Source organism: Odontesthes bonariensis, chromosome 12 (assembly GCF_027942865.1).
Source record: "Odontesthes bonariensis isolate fOdoBon6 chromosome 12, fOdoBon6.hap1, whole genome shotgun sequence".
NCBI lineage: Eukaryota > Metazoa > Chordata > Actinopteri > Atheriniformes > Atherinopsidae > Odontesthes > Odontesthes bonariensis.
This window is the reverse complement of record NC_134517.1, coordinates 19932064-19948418: the sequence shown is the minus strand read 5'-3', so window position 1 is coordinate 19948418 and position 16355 is coordinate 19932064. Positions and strand designations below refer to the sequence as shown.

General features: G+C 40.3%; 1 protein-coding gene across 4 annotated transcripts; it reads left to right on the top strand.

Moving 5' to 3' along the window:
• The first annotated feature begins 1677 nt into the window (after positions 1–1677).
• Positions 1678–15820, top strand: glra2 (glycine receptor, alpha 2). Of its 4 annotated transcripts, none has more exons than XM_075479533.1 (9): positions 1678–2616; positions 3248–3366; positions 5304–5515; positions 6893–7116; positions 8377–8459; positions 8551–8688; positions 8790–9004; positions 11437–11586; positions 13463–15820. In XM_075479533.1, exons 1-9 carry the CDS (start codon positions 2531–2533, stop codon positions 13742–13744), a joined length of 1509 nt encoding a protein of 502 aa, XP_075335648.1. In that variant the 5' UTR covers positions 1678–2530; the 3' UTR covers positions 13745–15820. The 4 variants fall into 4 exon arrangements, with proteins under 4 accessions (XP_075335648.1, XP_075335650.1, XP_075335649.1 ...); XM_075479535.1 differs by having other exon boundaries at positions 1681–2616; positions 5304–5371; XM_075479534.1 differs by having other exon boundaries at positions 1683–2616; positions 5448–5515.
• Positions 15821–16355: the final 535 nt, after the last annotated feature.

Sequence of the window (16355 nt, the reverse complement as noted above, 5' to 3'; positions counted from 1 at the left end):
TCCAGGTGAGCTCTCCAGGCAGCCCACAACTCCTCAGTTACTGACTGGGATCAATGACCACCACCTACCAAGGCTAAATGGAACTTCCTGTCAGTCACTGTTTCAATACATTCTTCCTTGAGAAAAACAGACAGCTGAAAAAATACAAAAAAAAGGAGCAAATATTGCTCACAAAAGATGAGATCTTTCGATTTAAGTTATAAGTCATGAATTATGCTACAAATCCTTCTTGCTGCACAATAAAAACATCATTAAACCAGATGATTAAAACCCTTATTCCCCACAGGGTAACAAGCAGCACAGCGACTAATCTGTGTTGTGTGTGGGCAGCAGTAAAAAAAGTATGTTGGCCTGTATTGAGCCTGTAAATTTTAATATCTTTGTGGAAAGAAACAGACCCTTCTTGTCCAAAGAATTGTTCTGTTTTTTATTCTCTCTTTTCACCGAAATCAAGGAGGCACACACCCATCTCTCACCTCGTTAACACACGGATTTGACTTGTTCTTCTTTAATTATGTGACCCATCTGGCCCCAAGTCTTTTCTCTGGAAACTAATGGCCAATTGAAGCTCTTGTGGGTTGTCATTACACAGACATGCCAACTGCAGCTGTCTCAGAGATGAGAAATAAAGGACCTGAGTGCAACAAAAAAAAAAACTTCTGGCTCTTCATCAGTTAGAAATAGCTTCATTAAAGAAGATATCTGGTTTTATGGATGTTATTTTGGTCTCTGTGACATAAGAACCATCCACTTGAAATAACTGCTCCTCAAAACATTTGCAAGACCAAGTTTGTTTGTTATTTAAAAGCAACGCATTTGATCAATAATTAACAGTGTCATTAAGTATTTATACTGGAAAACGTGCTGAAGAATAAATCATGCACAAAGCTCTTGTTGAAACACTGATGTTAAATTCCCAGACGAGCGTGTGTCACACATTTCAAAGCATAACTGTACAAACTGACTCTTGTAATTTGGTCCAAGGCATTAAAAGAAGGTGGAGTCATCCACCTCCAGCTGTCACAGACCGGGGTGATCTGTTAACTAGTCAGTAACCACGTATCAGACTGAAATGTAACATGACCCCGTGGGTATCACGGCACTGAGGTATGTGATGTGCCGAGAGTGATTTCACTACTCAATGCCCGTGTTGGCTAGCTACGTGTTGGCTGGATGTGAATGAATTTTTCTTTTTCTCTCTAACTTTAGCATCTTCCTCCACAGCACATGCCTGTGTGTTTACGTGGAATGAGTCATTCATGCCTGTGGTCCACAAAGACCCTAAACCCACTCACATAAAACTGTCAGCTCCCTATTAAACCTCTGTATCAATACCATGAGCTTATAAACATATACGCTGAGGTAAAAAAAAAAAAAAAAAAGGGTAAATCGGCGTGGTGGCCTACTATACCTCAGTTCCTCCTCCCTGAGGCTGCTGCCACCCTGTAATATATTTCTTGCCGCCTGTGTCTGTCAGTCGGCTCTCTTCGGTCTCGCTCTGGGAGGCCAACCTTTCAGCATTTCCAGTGATGTGCTTCGGAAAATCTGTTTCCAGGGCAACCGGGGTACCAAATACTCTCCCAGCGGCTTCTCGCTGGTGCGTCCTTTGTGTACACTTTTCATATTTGCAAGGATGTAGGCTGCTTTGAATAGACACGAATGTGGGGGAAAAAAAGCATGTTGCTTCAAAATACAGTCGGTTGTGTTAGTGACTAACGCTGTCTATCTTATAACAAATCAGGACTCTCGCTAAGAGCATCCCTAAAATATTATGATTGCAGGTATAGTCACATTTTCTACGAGGATGTCAGCACATTTAGTGTAAAATCTTGTTCTCAGTTACACCTTGAGAACTGGAAAAATTCCAGAAGCTGGTTAATCCTGATGCGCAGCTGCGCGCTTTGGGAGTTTCCCTGTGAAGGCGATCTCGTGAGACAAATCTCTCACTTAAAACTGACAACACCTGTGATCATGTAACACACACAGGAGATAATGTTTGAATGCTTTACCGTTGATTATCTTCCCCGTTTATTGGACTTATTAAAACCCAACTCACGTCCACCACTTTTTAAAAGCCTTGCGCTTGCGCGTAAAGGAATCTGGAGCTGTCCAAGTGCTGAACTGAGAAAAGGCGTTCCTCTCCCACTCCTTGACAGTCCCCCACCTGAAAACGGTTTCACTTCACTAGAAACAGCAAAAGGGCAGCGGTGTGGTCTTAACACATCGAGCTTTTTGATCTCAGCCAAGGAGGAGCCGCCAGCTGATGCGTCTTGGAGTTACATCTTCTCGTCGTCTGACCACAGGACTCATGTTTCTTCACACCTCCGCTTCGAGCGATCCGTTTTTGGGAGTCAGAGTTTCGTGAAAACTAAACCATGATCTGTGGCTGCGTTGAGGAATGTCTCCCGTATTTTTGTGTGACAAAAGACAGCCCAGACGTCAACAACTTGGTCAGGAAGAAAACAGCATCCCTGTTTGGATTATGTGTTTGACTGACGTAAACATATGGAAGAAATAGAAAAGTGAGCACATGGGGAAACCACCAGGAATGAATCACTCCCTCATTAAGGTTCTGGCAGCTTTATTTGCATATTTCATGGAGACGGACAACTTCAGGTAAGCCACTTTATTTACCAAACATAGCATGGACTGGAAACACCTTTTTTTTTCCTCCTCTAAAGTTTGAGAAAAGAGATAAGTGATTCAGATATTTGGTGGTTTCCTTAAAGAAACAATATTTTAAAAAATCCAAAGTTTCTAATTGCTGTGATTAGAAATGATCAAAGCTGGTGATTCTTTAACCACAATTTGTTGATTATGATTTTAGTTTTCAGTGCTTTGTGAGTAAAATTCAGTCTCTGAAATATCCAAGAAATAACTATCAGTTTTCGTCTTTACCACGACGCCCCAGTGTTGATATTTACGCACGCAATGGTTTCATTTTCTATTGTCTTCTGTGCCATTACAATATTCCTCTTGTGCCACCGTTAGAACAACAGCATGCTGTGGTATCCGTGTTGGAATCTTGCATTGTGAGCAGATTAATCTTCTCTGGAAGCCGATACCCACAATGTCAAATCACATCTAATAGCCTACGTGTGTGCGCATTAACACATTTTTGTGTTTTCCCTCTGCGCGCCCATCACTCTCAGGCCGCTGCTAGGCGACAGATAAGGTTTACCTCCTGTTTTCTAAGCCGTGTCTTCTTTCTGATCAAGTGGTTTTTATTGCCGTGTTTACGTTCCAGAGTTGTGGATGCCAAGGAACACGATTCGAGATCCTCCAACATGTCTCCATCAGACTTTCTGGACTCACTCATGGGTCGCACGTCCGGGTATGATGCGCGAATAAGGCCGAATTTTAAAGGTTTGTGCAACACAATCTTACTCTCTTTGTAAACTGCACACACTTAACTCCCCAATTGCCATAATTAGCCACAGAGCTGTCACTGTACTTGTAAATATAAGATTAATTTAATCAATAACTGTGTGTTATCTGCTGCCAAAACGTTGTGCTGCAAACCTTTGATGAGAACAATAACTGACAGATAACATTACCGGTAATGGGTTGGCTTGCATTAAAATCAACTACCCATCATAACATTGCCTGTTAGGTTTCATTTCTTGAAATAGCTTCAAATGGAATCCCCATCTTTATCAATTAATAGCACAACATGACAACAACAAGAGAAAGGTGGAGCCTGTGAATGTCAAAACAACAAACAAAAGATTGGTTTTCCCATCAGACAGAGGTGCCACCATGACAGGCAAAATGATGGATAGTGCCCCAGTGGTAAGGCTCCAGGCATCTGACTTACTGTGATGCTGACGACAGACACAGCATCTGTTACTGGAACGGCATTGAGTGAGAACAGGCTGCTTCGCTGGGGATCAGGTCCATTCCAGGCTTGGCCAGTTGGGATGGGATTGGATGAGGTTTGGGGATGCTGGTAAAGCAGCCAGAGAGCAACACACAAAGATTTAGAAACACAAGTACTTGGGAGGTCTTTACTCTCCATTTGGGAGACGGCGAAAATGTTAGAATTGCAGAGGTTGACTTGAAAAGAGAAGAAGTCACGTTCAGAGGAGGGAGTGTGTTGTTCTCAGCCATTTACAGGTAGAGTAGTGCACACTCTGTCTTGAACACACACATCGTCCCATCTCAGAGGCAGGAAAACAAACACTTCTGCACGAAGCTACTGCCGTGTAAACAGATGGGGTTCGTTGGGAACCTGCTAGTCATACTTTGAAGAGCGTTGAACTAGTTTTTTGAAGGCTGACCTAGATTTCCTTGCTGAGTTTGTTGTGAGGAAGTACTGCCTTATTTTTCTGCTTTTGCAGTTATATGTAGCAACCTGACAAACATAGGCAAATATTAATACCAAGGAGCATTCAGTATTGATTCGGAAAACACCGGGGAAGGGCTCAAAACTTCCCTCCTCAGCAAGAGAAAAGAAAGATTTGCAGCGGCTATGAACAGCATGTAAGCCTCGCAAAGAGATTTATGTCTGTGGAGGAAAGATAACACTCATTAGAGCACGTTGGGTACCTTTTATTCATTGTGTTGGAGAGAAAATGCCCCGATTTGACACAATATAGCTCCAACATGGTATTTCACTGTCAAATGATGTGTAATTGCTTTCTTAAATGATTAGTAATTGATTGTTTGCTCCCAAATTAGCAAAAACTGTAAAATAAAATGCCTTTATCGTAAGCTCAAATTGAATTGGAACATTAGGTTTTTTTTCCAACCAACACACAAAAGCTAAGCTTTTTTGTTTCATATCATAAAATGATGATTAATATAGTCACATCTCAAAGGCTGAAACAAGGGATTGAAATGATGACTCAATCATCATAACAGTTGCCTTTTCATTTTTCTTGTGATTTATGCTGATTAAATAATTGCATATTCAGCTTACACAATATTTGTGTGTTTGCATGCCGTTGATTGCGTGCGTGCATGTATCCTGTGCATGCGGAGTTAACACGAGACAAGACATCATTACATGATTATGCCAAGCTGACACTCATAACCGATCATAAAGTCAAGTTTGATTTTTTGAAACATTGAGCAAAATTTTCGCAAATATGATTTTACATGGAACCTTTCACCATGAATAAAATGCATGGTGCTTGTTGTATCGATGCATGTTTGAATACACAGGAGAGCAGCAGCTTGTAAAACAGCACCCCCAAATTTCCCGATAAAACGCCTCCCTTCTCTTCCAACCCCGTCGTCCTTGGTTTATGCATATGGTTTATAGCTTTTTCCTATCATGTCATTTTCATTCCATTCCACAGGTCCCACTGTAAACGTTACATGCAATATATTTATCAACAGTTTCGGCTCTGTCACAGAGACAACTATGGTGAGTCCCTTTGGCATTTTGTTTGATCTTTGCCCTGTACGATGTGTCAATGTGTTATCTATCCCTCAACCCGCAGGTCCACCAGTTAATGTTACCTGCAACATATTTATCAACAGCTTTGGTTCTATAGCAGAAACAACAATGGTGAGTGGAGTGTTGTCCTTGGACGTCTTTTAAAGCCGTGACCCTTTTCTCTGGAGTTAAAACTAAATCACCGTGTTTTTACCCAGCCCTTTTTCCTTCTACATTAATCCATGCTATTTTTTGAAACATTCAAGGAGTCTATTGGCGGGCTATCCAATCAGGTATTGTTTTTTACCCCCACGATGCCCTTTGTACACATGTTTCCTCCGGTTAAAGATTCATCAAGTTTGAGTGAAGCCATTAAGTGACGATGAGGGCCTTTCAAACAAGCTGATGCGCAATATGTGATGTGTGAAGGCATTTGCCTGCCGCACTGGAGAAAACACAAAACCTCAGAGGCTGGATAGAAACAAATCAGGATCAAAGAAAGCATAATGAGTAATAATAACTACTTAGATTATGAATGGAAAATGTTCATTTGCACAGGAGCTGGAAAACGTGCTGCCAGTGAATTATCCAGTTTTAAGACAAGCATGAAAATACTTGGAACCGCCAATATACTGATGAAATGTCAAACAACATAAAGGCTTCTCATCATCATGACATATCAATTACTCTGAGCAACTGAGCTTTGTGACACTCAGTTTATACTGCTAACTTTAGTGTCAGAGTCTCCCTCATCAGGCTCCATGTCTGATTAATCCATCATTTATTTACCTTCTTTTAAGGCTCTTGCAAAATTCTGATTAACAGGAGAATTGTTTAAAGGTCAGTTTTGCAAATGCAGGCTATGGAACAATATAGAAACATGCAAACATATGGATGATAATCAAGGCACCATAGATGCCTAGATCATAGCTTTGCTACATTACTTTATGAAATCATTTCCTTTCATCACACATTTTGTTATTTGTCCTGTTTTGCTTTGTTGCAGGACTATATTTGAAAATTTGTTGTTTGAAAAAAATTTTTTTTGTCATCACCACAAGAAATACTGAAATATTTAGTTAATCAAAAGTTGGAGCTTTATGCATGAATACGTTTTATATAGTATGTGTTACATTTAATGTGTACAAACATCATTTTAATCAACACAGTTCTTTCTACTGCGTATACTGCGGTGTCAAAGATAAAAATGCATTTCTCTGTAGTTAGAACATTTCCCTCTAAAACATTGTGGAGCTTGTGCTCTAAACTGGAAAATAAAGTACATCAACTGTATCAGAATTTTGGTAATGATTGCTTTATTCAATCTTATTTTTGAAAGGCGAATTTCTATGAAATTGAATAATTAAGTACATTTAGATCTCATGAAAAAGAGGGTCATGTAATATTGAAGAACTGACATGTGTGACTGATGCCCCGTCATCAGTATACTTTCTCTCAACCTAAATCACTGAGCGACAAAATATGCAAAGCTGCTTGTGGTCTCTGCAGGATTATAGAGTGAACATCTTCCTGCGGCAGAAGTGGAATGACCCTCGGCTGGCGTACAGTAAATACCCGGACTCCTCCCTCGACCTGGACCCGTCCATGCTGGACTCCATATGGAAGCCTGACCTCTTCTTTGCCAATGAAAAGGGAGCCAACTTTCATGACGTCACCACAGACAACAAGCTGCTGCGCATCTTCAAGGATGGGACTGTTCTCTACAGTATCAGGTGACGCACTGGGCATGATGAAATCCAGAATTATATCAGTACAGAAGCAGTATCAGTCAGATGATGGTTTATGAACTGCGTATAAGTAATCTGAAAGTGCTTTGATGATCGATTACTTGATAGAAGGTGGGAGGTAAACTGGCATTTTAAGACATTACCCTGAGTTTCTGAGCATTTCATTCAGAATGGTCAAGGAAAAGTGATAAATTGAAAAAACAGCTGCAACTACAGCTTAGAGCATTAGGTATTGTAGTACAGCTAAGGAAGTAGAAAAAGATACCTCAGTGGATAAGAAAAGCTATGATGCATAGATTACTCCAGGAGATCTACATCTCATTGCAGTTCCTATAAATCCTCTCAAACATCAAAGACTGTCAATCCAGAGCATGCAGTTTCAAAATGATTTTATCTATTATGATCACTCCTTTGAACCAGTAAAATATACTGAACATCAGTGGATTCCAAAATGTAATACAGCTTTTTTTTCTTTTTTTTCTTAAATAAAGGAACACCGTTTGAAAGAGGGACGAGCTAATCTCAGGGGCATTTGGTTGAGAATCCAAACCAAAGATTGAATCTAAAAGCGGAGAAAGAAGTGCTCATCCTTTGTCATGCTATTCTCCGTGCGCGGACTTGTTTTGACAACATAAAAACATTGCATACGCATGCAACCCACTCAGGATGGATGACATTTAGAAGGTCTATCAGCCTTAGATTTAAGCAAAGTCCAGGTACAAGATTTGAAAATGGGCTGTCTTTCATTGCAATACAACTCCTGTTGCACACAGCATTCAATTTTCTCTGCAATGATGCGATACATTGCGGATCAATTTTGAGTCCATTTAGAGAGCAGTCAGGGTCGAGAGGTGCGCAGGTGTGGAGGTAGAGTGGGTGAACGGGAGAGATGAAAGGTGGTTACCGCACTCTCCATTCATGGGGAGAAATGACAGAGTGGGCAGACTGTGGACCAGAATACATCACTGAGACAATAAGTTGAAGTAATGAAAGTGTGATAGGAACCTGCTGAAGGGAATCCTACATGATACGTCGGACCATATCATGCCGGAGAGAAAAGGGCGCCGCGTGCAGAGATTACAAAAAATGTTCAGAATGTAATTGAACTTTTCAAGCAAATTATTTTCAATTCACGTGTCAAGCCGCTGAATTCATAGTTTGATAAATGAGTCCAAATCCAATAATACGCCCACGGGTGTCACCCATTCACTTTGTTCTACTTTCTGGCTTTGTTTCACATCGCAGGTTGACCCTTATTCTATCATGTCCAATGGATCTGAAGAACTTCCCGATGGATGTTCAAACTTGTACGATGCAACTGGAAAGTTGTAAGCACGGATTTTCTCAGATGTGTCGCTGCACTTTCTAAAGTGAAAATCTGCTCCATATCTAAAGCCATCTATTCTGTTCCACCTTCAGTTGGCTACACCATGAATGACTTGGTCTTTGAGTGGCTGGAGAATGGTGCAGTACAGGTGTCCGAGGGACTCACCCTGCCTCAGTTCATTATGAGGGATGAGAAGGAGCTGGGCTACTGCACAAAACACTACAACACTGGTCAGAAGACACCAATTCTATTTAGCTAAAAGCCGTTCGCCATATTCTCTCTCATACTGATGGCTGATTTGCTTTTGTTGCTGTCTCTTCCTGTTAAACAGGTAAATTCACCTGTATCGAAGTCAAATTCCACCTGGAGCGCCAGATGGGCTACTACCTAATCCAGATGTACATTCCCTCGCTCCTCATTGTAATTCTCTCATGGGTGTCTTTTTGGATCAATATGGACGCTGCTCCTGCCAGAGTGGCGCTGGGCATCACCACTGTGCTTACTATGACCACCCAAAGCTCCGGCTCCAGAGCTTCTCTTCCAAAGGTAAATCTCGTTTTTTCTATTTCAGCATCGAAGCGTAGGGTATGACTTTTTCATAGGGTTAAATACCCGTAAAAATACACTTACTGATGCACAAAAAAGTTTATGCATTCACTTGAATGTTGTTTTGAATAAGATTTGATGCATATTAAGGGGGCATAGAGACACTTTGTTGAACCAACTTGGCAAAAATTTAAATGACATGACTCAGCAGCTGTTTCTGGTCTGGGCCAGCACAAAGTAAGCTCATGTAAACAACTGGCGTGTTCCCAGATATCTTATAATGTTTCCAAGAATGAAACTGATTCCTGAACAACAGCTTGATGTTAGGACAGCTACGTCTTCCACTGAATTACAACCACATGGAACATAGCCTACACCACCACCATCTGGCAACACAATACAGCCTAGTTTATTTACGTATTAATAAACGAGTTATTGGAATATCCGTCTGACTTGCATTTTTTCTTTTTGCTTCTTTTCAAAGATTGCTTCAGATTAGCTTCCCAGTGGAACTGGAAACCCAGTTGATAAGAGTTAAAGCAGAAGCTGGTGGGGAAACTATCTGGGTCACATGATAGAATCTTATAAAATAAGTGCAAAGAATAAAGCAAGATTTGGAAACCGTCAGAAGCAGATTGGATTTGGCTTAAAAATTTGAATGAACACAGCTTGCAGGCCTCTCCCTCTCTGCTGTGCTTAAGCTCTGCATCCAAAGCCCCTCACTGCAAAGGAGGCTGTCATGAACGCAGGCCAGTAACTATTGCAACGGTTTAAGTGGAAGTGATTATCATGCGTTATAGCCACACCTTGTGGCTATAACTAGTTGCTTTCACTCAGGCTATGTTGTAGTGTTTTAGGTTATAGTCAAACCACTGCAAGTATCAGAGGCATGTGAAAACTAGAAGAAATTCACAGCTGAAATATGGTTTGTCAAAGAGATGCTGCTACAAAAGATCCATCTTCGATTTTTACACTTGTCTGCTTCTAAAATTTGATAAGTTGTATCCAAACACTTCTGGTATGCAAACCCACCCACTGACTGGATGGAACATCTTTAATAGTTATACTTTCATCGTTTATTTTTATCCAATGCATCCAATGAAACCTGCAGAATGGTGGGCAGTGTCTGATCAGGGCACAAGAGCAAACCAACCACAACAGTGTTGTGTTTTTGCGAGGGTGTCAGCCTCCCCTTTTACACACTTCTCTTAAACAGGAAATATGTGCATTTTCAAAGGCAAACATCGCTGTGCTTGCTGTTGTATGGGAACTCTAAAAGCTCTGTAATATGTTGCTATAGGTATATGAAGTCTCATCTGTACTTCAAAGGAAGGGTAACCAATGGATCAATTAGATCCTGCTGTTTTTCTTCAGGCAGTCCAAGAAAAGGAAAATGTGTGTTGCTTCTTTAATGCAAAACTCTGGGAGCAACATTTCAGATAAAGAACCAATGTATAATTAAAAAACAACATGGAATCACCCTAAACAGAACATAAAAGTAATTCAGTGAATGCTACTTTGCTGACTGTTCGAACTACAGCCACAAGAGAGCGGTTAATCGGATTCAGATATCTGTAATTCATCAGAAGATAGGAAAAACTGTGTTTTGGACATAATGAAAGCAGAACAGCGCTGCTTCTTTAACCTGATGTTTTCTATACAAGCACACAGAATTTGGCTTTTCTATCAAAGTGCTCTCATCTTAAGTGTATATACATTTCAAACAGCAGTGTTAGTCTTTAGCAGCTTATTGTCAGTTATGGAAAGCAGCCTTGCACTCAATGTGCAGAGAACTGCAGGCACATCAAGTCAGATCTCAACGATCAATCAGTCTCACAAGTACCAAAGGCTCAGCCCAGTCATGAAAGACGTGAAAGACATGTACACTCATAAATATTTCAAGAGAAGCCTTTGAGTGCGTTGCCTCATGAAAACAATTACACATTATGCCTTAAGTGCCCTCAAATAGCTGACTTGTTTTCTCCACATGCTAATCACCTGTCACGAGGAGACAAGGTCACAGTGATGAGAGGAAAGGCTTTCAACTTCATCCCAACCTTTAAAAAAAAAAATAATTAAATTCAGTGCTAAAGGTTCAAAATAATACAACAGTTGTTTTTCAATTTGTAATTAAAGCCACAATTATTTCCCAGTCTTTAATGCCACGTTATCACTGACACAGCCGGCAGCTCTGATAGTGAAGAATATCTATAATTACAGTCATTGAGATGTTCCAGTTAACTGAAGACATGTGTAGAATAAGAGCAGTAATACAGCAGATCAAAAAATTCTTCTAGAATCAAATTCTGCGAACAAGGGTTTGCTAACAGATGATATTTCAAGTCAAATAATAAATTCATGCCATGTTGGAACTGTTAACTGATGCAGTCACCTTGAAGGATCTAACAAAGAAAATCTGTTTTCTCCCTCAGGTCTCTTACGTGAAAGCCATTGATATCTGGATGGCTGTGTGTCTACTCTTTGTATTTTCTGCACTGCTAGAATATGCCGGGGTTAATTTTGTCTCCAGGCAACAGAAAGAGTTCCTCCGCCTAAGACGAAGACAAAGGAGGAATCACAAGGTAGGCTTTCAAAGTCTTTACAAGGTCGTTGTTTGGATATCAAACTTTTTGGGCACACTGGCAGTGTGGCTCTGGGGATTGCTGTGTTGATCAGTCAGCCAAGTCACTTTAGTCCCTGAATTAGATATCTCTGTAAATATTTACATTTGTGAAGAGAATCTTAATGTGCTGAACCGGCTCGAACGTTGGTCCTCTGTGAATGTCAGTGATATTCTTCAGTGGGAAACTGACAGTAGCTGGCAGTTTTCCCATTAATCTACACAAAATACTGGTTTGCACACTAACATTTAAATTAAAATTCGATAAAATCATGTTGGTGCAGGAGCTATAAGGTCAGGAGCACTGATGGTAGACCTGTATTACAGGGTTGTGTCAATGTACAGATCAGGGGAAGGACACAAGAAATCTTCAGAGTTATTTCAAGAGCTCAAAATCACTACAGGCAACATAATTCAAAGGTGGAAGTAGTTTGGAACTACCTATAGATTTAAAAGCTCTTCCTGTGCAGCTAAACTGAGTAGGACAAACGGCCTTTGCAAGGTAGGTAACTAAGAAAGCTATTATCACTATTATTATTCAGTGTTCATTTCTGGAGGACAACCATCCTGTAGCAGTCCATCAATCAGGTTTTTTTATTGGCAGAGTGGTCAGACAGATTCAATTCCCAACCAAAAATGCACAGGACAGCCTACCGATTTCAGTTTCGAGAGAGGATTTACAATTTACAATTCGACAGCATAAAGCTTGCAACTAAAGAACAAGGAGAGGCTTCAAAAACCAGCTAGAGACAGGACATGAATCTTTGGAGAAACCCAAAAAATGTGCCCTCCACTCACTGCTGCCCAAAGTGCTTTAACCAAGAAATTATTCAGGGATTAGATGCTTTTGTACAAGGAAGATATAGCTTTTATCAACATTTACACTCCAACGTCTTTTTACTGTTGTGGAGAGTGCGTGAGGAGAGAAAAAAGAATGAATGAGGAGCATTTTAAGAGTCCGAAATATAATAAAATATGGAAAATTTGAGAGGGTCTGCAGTATTTACTGGATTTTAATATTTACATTAAATTCTATCCCTATTATAAATAAGGCTTTATGACAGAAGAGGTCATAACACCAATCCAAAAATGTCTATTGACCAGCAAGGTTGAACTCTGTTCGGCATAAAAAGAGGTCGATGAGAAAATGACACTCTGGCTCAATTAATTGCCTCAGTGCACTTTTTTCCCAAAGAATCATGGTCTCAAGCACCACTTTCAAGTTTTCCTAATTACAGCGTAACAAATCACAGAAGTTTGCATTGTGAACTGTCCCGTTCTGTTTTTAAAAATTAAGATACGGGGGGGGGGGGCTTAAGTGCCAGACACAAAGCTTTAAAACAGTAATCCACAAACAAATGAGTCACTTCATGGTGGCCGTGTCCTTAAACTCATTGATTTGTTTAAATAAAGGGGGGTGGAGTCAGGTTCATTCGAATAGGGATCCAGAGTGAGCAAACATCAAGTAAATGCTGGGTGTACACAATAACTCCTAAACCACTTACATGCCCCTCAGCCCCCTCTCAGCTTTGTAGCATTGGCTATAGATAGATGAAGGTATTGGAGTTTTGAAGAAGTGTAGCACTGTTATTGTTTGCTTGAAATTAAGATTCGTCCCCTGAAGCAGTCACTCTAGTGCTTTTTCATTAATGTGCATTCGGCTATCCTTTTGAATTTTAATTAATTTGAAAGGGTTTGTAATATCTCATGATTAATGTGCATGTAAAATCATTGAGCTACAGAAACAAGCGCCTCTGGACGTAAGAGAGACAGGCATGTAATTTGAGCTGCTGCAGTATATTAAAAAGATATCATCCACATGTCCACATGCTTTTCAGGATGACGACTTGCGCGAAGGCCGCTTTAATTTCGCCGGCTACAACATGAACCAATGTTTGCCAACGAAGGATGGCTCAGCGGTCAAGAATGCAGTTCCCGCTCCGAACCCTCAACCGTCAGTCTCAAAGGACATAGACGCCCTGAGGAAAAAGTTTGTGGACAGAGCCAAGAGGATAGACACCATCTCCAGGGCCGCCTTCCCTTTGGCTTTCCTCATCTTCAACATCTTCTACTGGGTTACCTACAAGATCATCCGGCATGAGGACATCCACAAAAAGTAAAGACTATTCCCTCGTAAACGATTTTTGTTGTTTTTTTTTCATTTCTCAGATTGAGAAATGCTCGTAAAGCACAGAGAGGTGAGATTGGGAGTCGTGCATTGGGAGGCGCCGTGGTGATGATGCTGGTGTTCTTTCAGGGATAATGTACAATGTTCATGCATCCTACAACGTTGTTGTTCTGATAATGTGTTGATTCTTGAGACACAGACGCTTTATTTGTTCTTGTGTTTTGAAGAATCTGATTAAAAAAAAAAAAAAAAAAAAAAGGTTTCAGCTCAAGACTAAGCGACGCGCTCGAGAAGACGGACCAAAAAATTTTCTTTGATAAATCCTTCTTGGCTTCTTGTGCAGAAAAACGGAAGACTTAACATTCCATCGATTGGCGACTGTAAAGTAGCTCAGCGGAATTTCTTACCAAGAAGGTTCAGACTGTTTTATAGTGCACTACTGTCATGGCACTTCCACTCTGTCCAACTGCTAAACTTTACAAGCAGAGCACACACAGATGCATCAAACATTAGGCAGCAGGACACGTCTCCGGCAGGAGTGTGAACAAAGCAGATGAAAATCTGGGATCGGGGGAATGGATACTGCATTTTTATGAAATACCTGAGGCCTTAGATATCAAAGAGTTGGTGAGATGAAGTGCTATGCTCCTCTATTTTTTTTTTTTCAAGTATCTCCTCTTGGTGAGTGGTCTATCACAGCTGAAAGCGCCCTTTGAGCTTTTCTACCTGTGGCCGGACACCCAAAGGTTTCTTCTTGATGTTGTTTTGTTTCTATCTTAATTCAATTCTAAATACTATTTATGGATAACTGTAAGCTTTTCTTTTTTCCTCTTTCTTAAATACATGTTTTCAATTTAGCTTTTCATTTTGTTGTAATTTACTGAACAAACTGTCATATACTTCACAGGCTAATTATGAACAAGTATACAGCTGAGCCCACTAATTCTGATTGTGCACTACATTAATCAGTGTTGTCATATGCCTACGTCCATGTGAAGCTGTTTATATCCCGGGTGATTACTCCAGGTATCTTAGGTAGGGTTTTAGAGTTTGAGACTATGTTTTTGTAAAATTAGTACATTTAGATATTTATTGTAATGGGCGGGAGATTATCTTTATGACATCATATCTTTACGTAAACTTCTTTAGCTTCCACCATCGACTGCTTCTTCACTTTGTGCGTTTGTAGATGGACTCAACAGTGGGAGACAGCGTGGCTTAACATTCATGGTCCCAAGCAGCTAATGGCAATTGCACTTCTGGTATACTGTGGTGAAGAACTCTTTTCTTGAATGCTAGTCATCAAAAAAAATATATATATAAATATATATACATACATATTATTTACTGGCTTGTGCATCAATAAAACTGACTGTACACCATATATATTTTACTTTTCCTGTCTTTTATATGGACGCCAGCAATATTCTGTCATTTTCAATATTATCATGCACTTATCAATACGAACACAGCCTGCGTAGCTTTCTCCTCAGACAAGAAATAAAGAGTCAAGAAAAATGAATAAAATCCATCAAGTACATTTTTGTGTTGTTCTTTTATTTTTGCACTCTGCTGCAAATCGTATCGAGGAAAAACGGCAAAACCGAGTCTCCTCTCCACACCGAGCCGATAAGTCCCAGCGATGACATGAGCCATGGATCGCTGGGAGGCCTGGGGTGACAGATAGGATCTGACAGTCGGTTTCCATGAATGCACGATAATGGACTTGACACCGTAGTTCAAGGATTATTTTTTTTCCTGAAAATCTGCATTGTCTAAGACCCATAACGTTACCAAATATGATTCCATGTTGCATATGGTATTTATTTGGGTGGGGGAAGTCATATGAAGCAACCAAGCCCAATCTTGGAGCTTTTAAATCTCACTGTACAGTATGAGACATGAATAATTTACACACTTGCAGTACAACCTGTTATTAATACACCAGTGGGTATTGACTCATTCATAAAGAAACAGTCCATGAAACAAATTACAGGCACACCGATGAAATATTTATTTATCTATCTATATATTTATTGTTTTATTTCAATAAAAGCACCATGTGTTCAAAGCATCAGCTGTCTTATTTGTGGATTCTCTGACTGAACATGTGGAGTATGTGTCTGCGTGGTTACATGCACATTTACTGAAGTATATTGGACACCGCAACACTGTGGACAGTGGGAGAAAAAAATGGTCAACACGTTCTGCTGCTTCCAGTTCCCTGCACAGACGTTGTGCTTTTCACTCACAATTCTTGACCTGTTTGGTCAAGCAAACAGAAACAGAAAAACTTCAATATTGAGAGCAGCTTCACTGGGAATTCGGCTGAATGAAAAACAGTGAGAGTATCGGTAATAATACTCTCACTTGGATGTTCTTCTTCTGCCATTCTAACACGGAATCGTGCTGCGCATTTTCACACATGCCACAGGACACGATTGGGTGCTAATTGGCCAACGAATCGTGCAGCTCACCTGTGCAGAACTATCTGCCTCCTTTGTGTTTCTCAACTCTCTTATAAAGCCTTTCTTTTAATTTGCCACCTGTTCATGTATTATCACTCAGAGAGGAATAATTGACCACATCAGCTTTTGCTATAT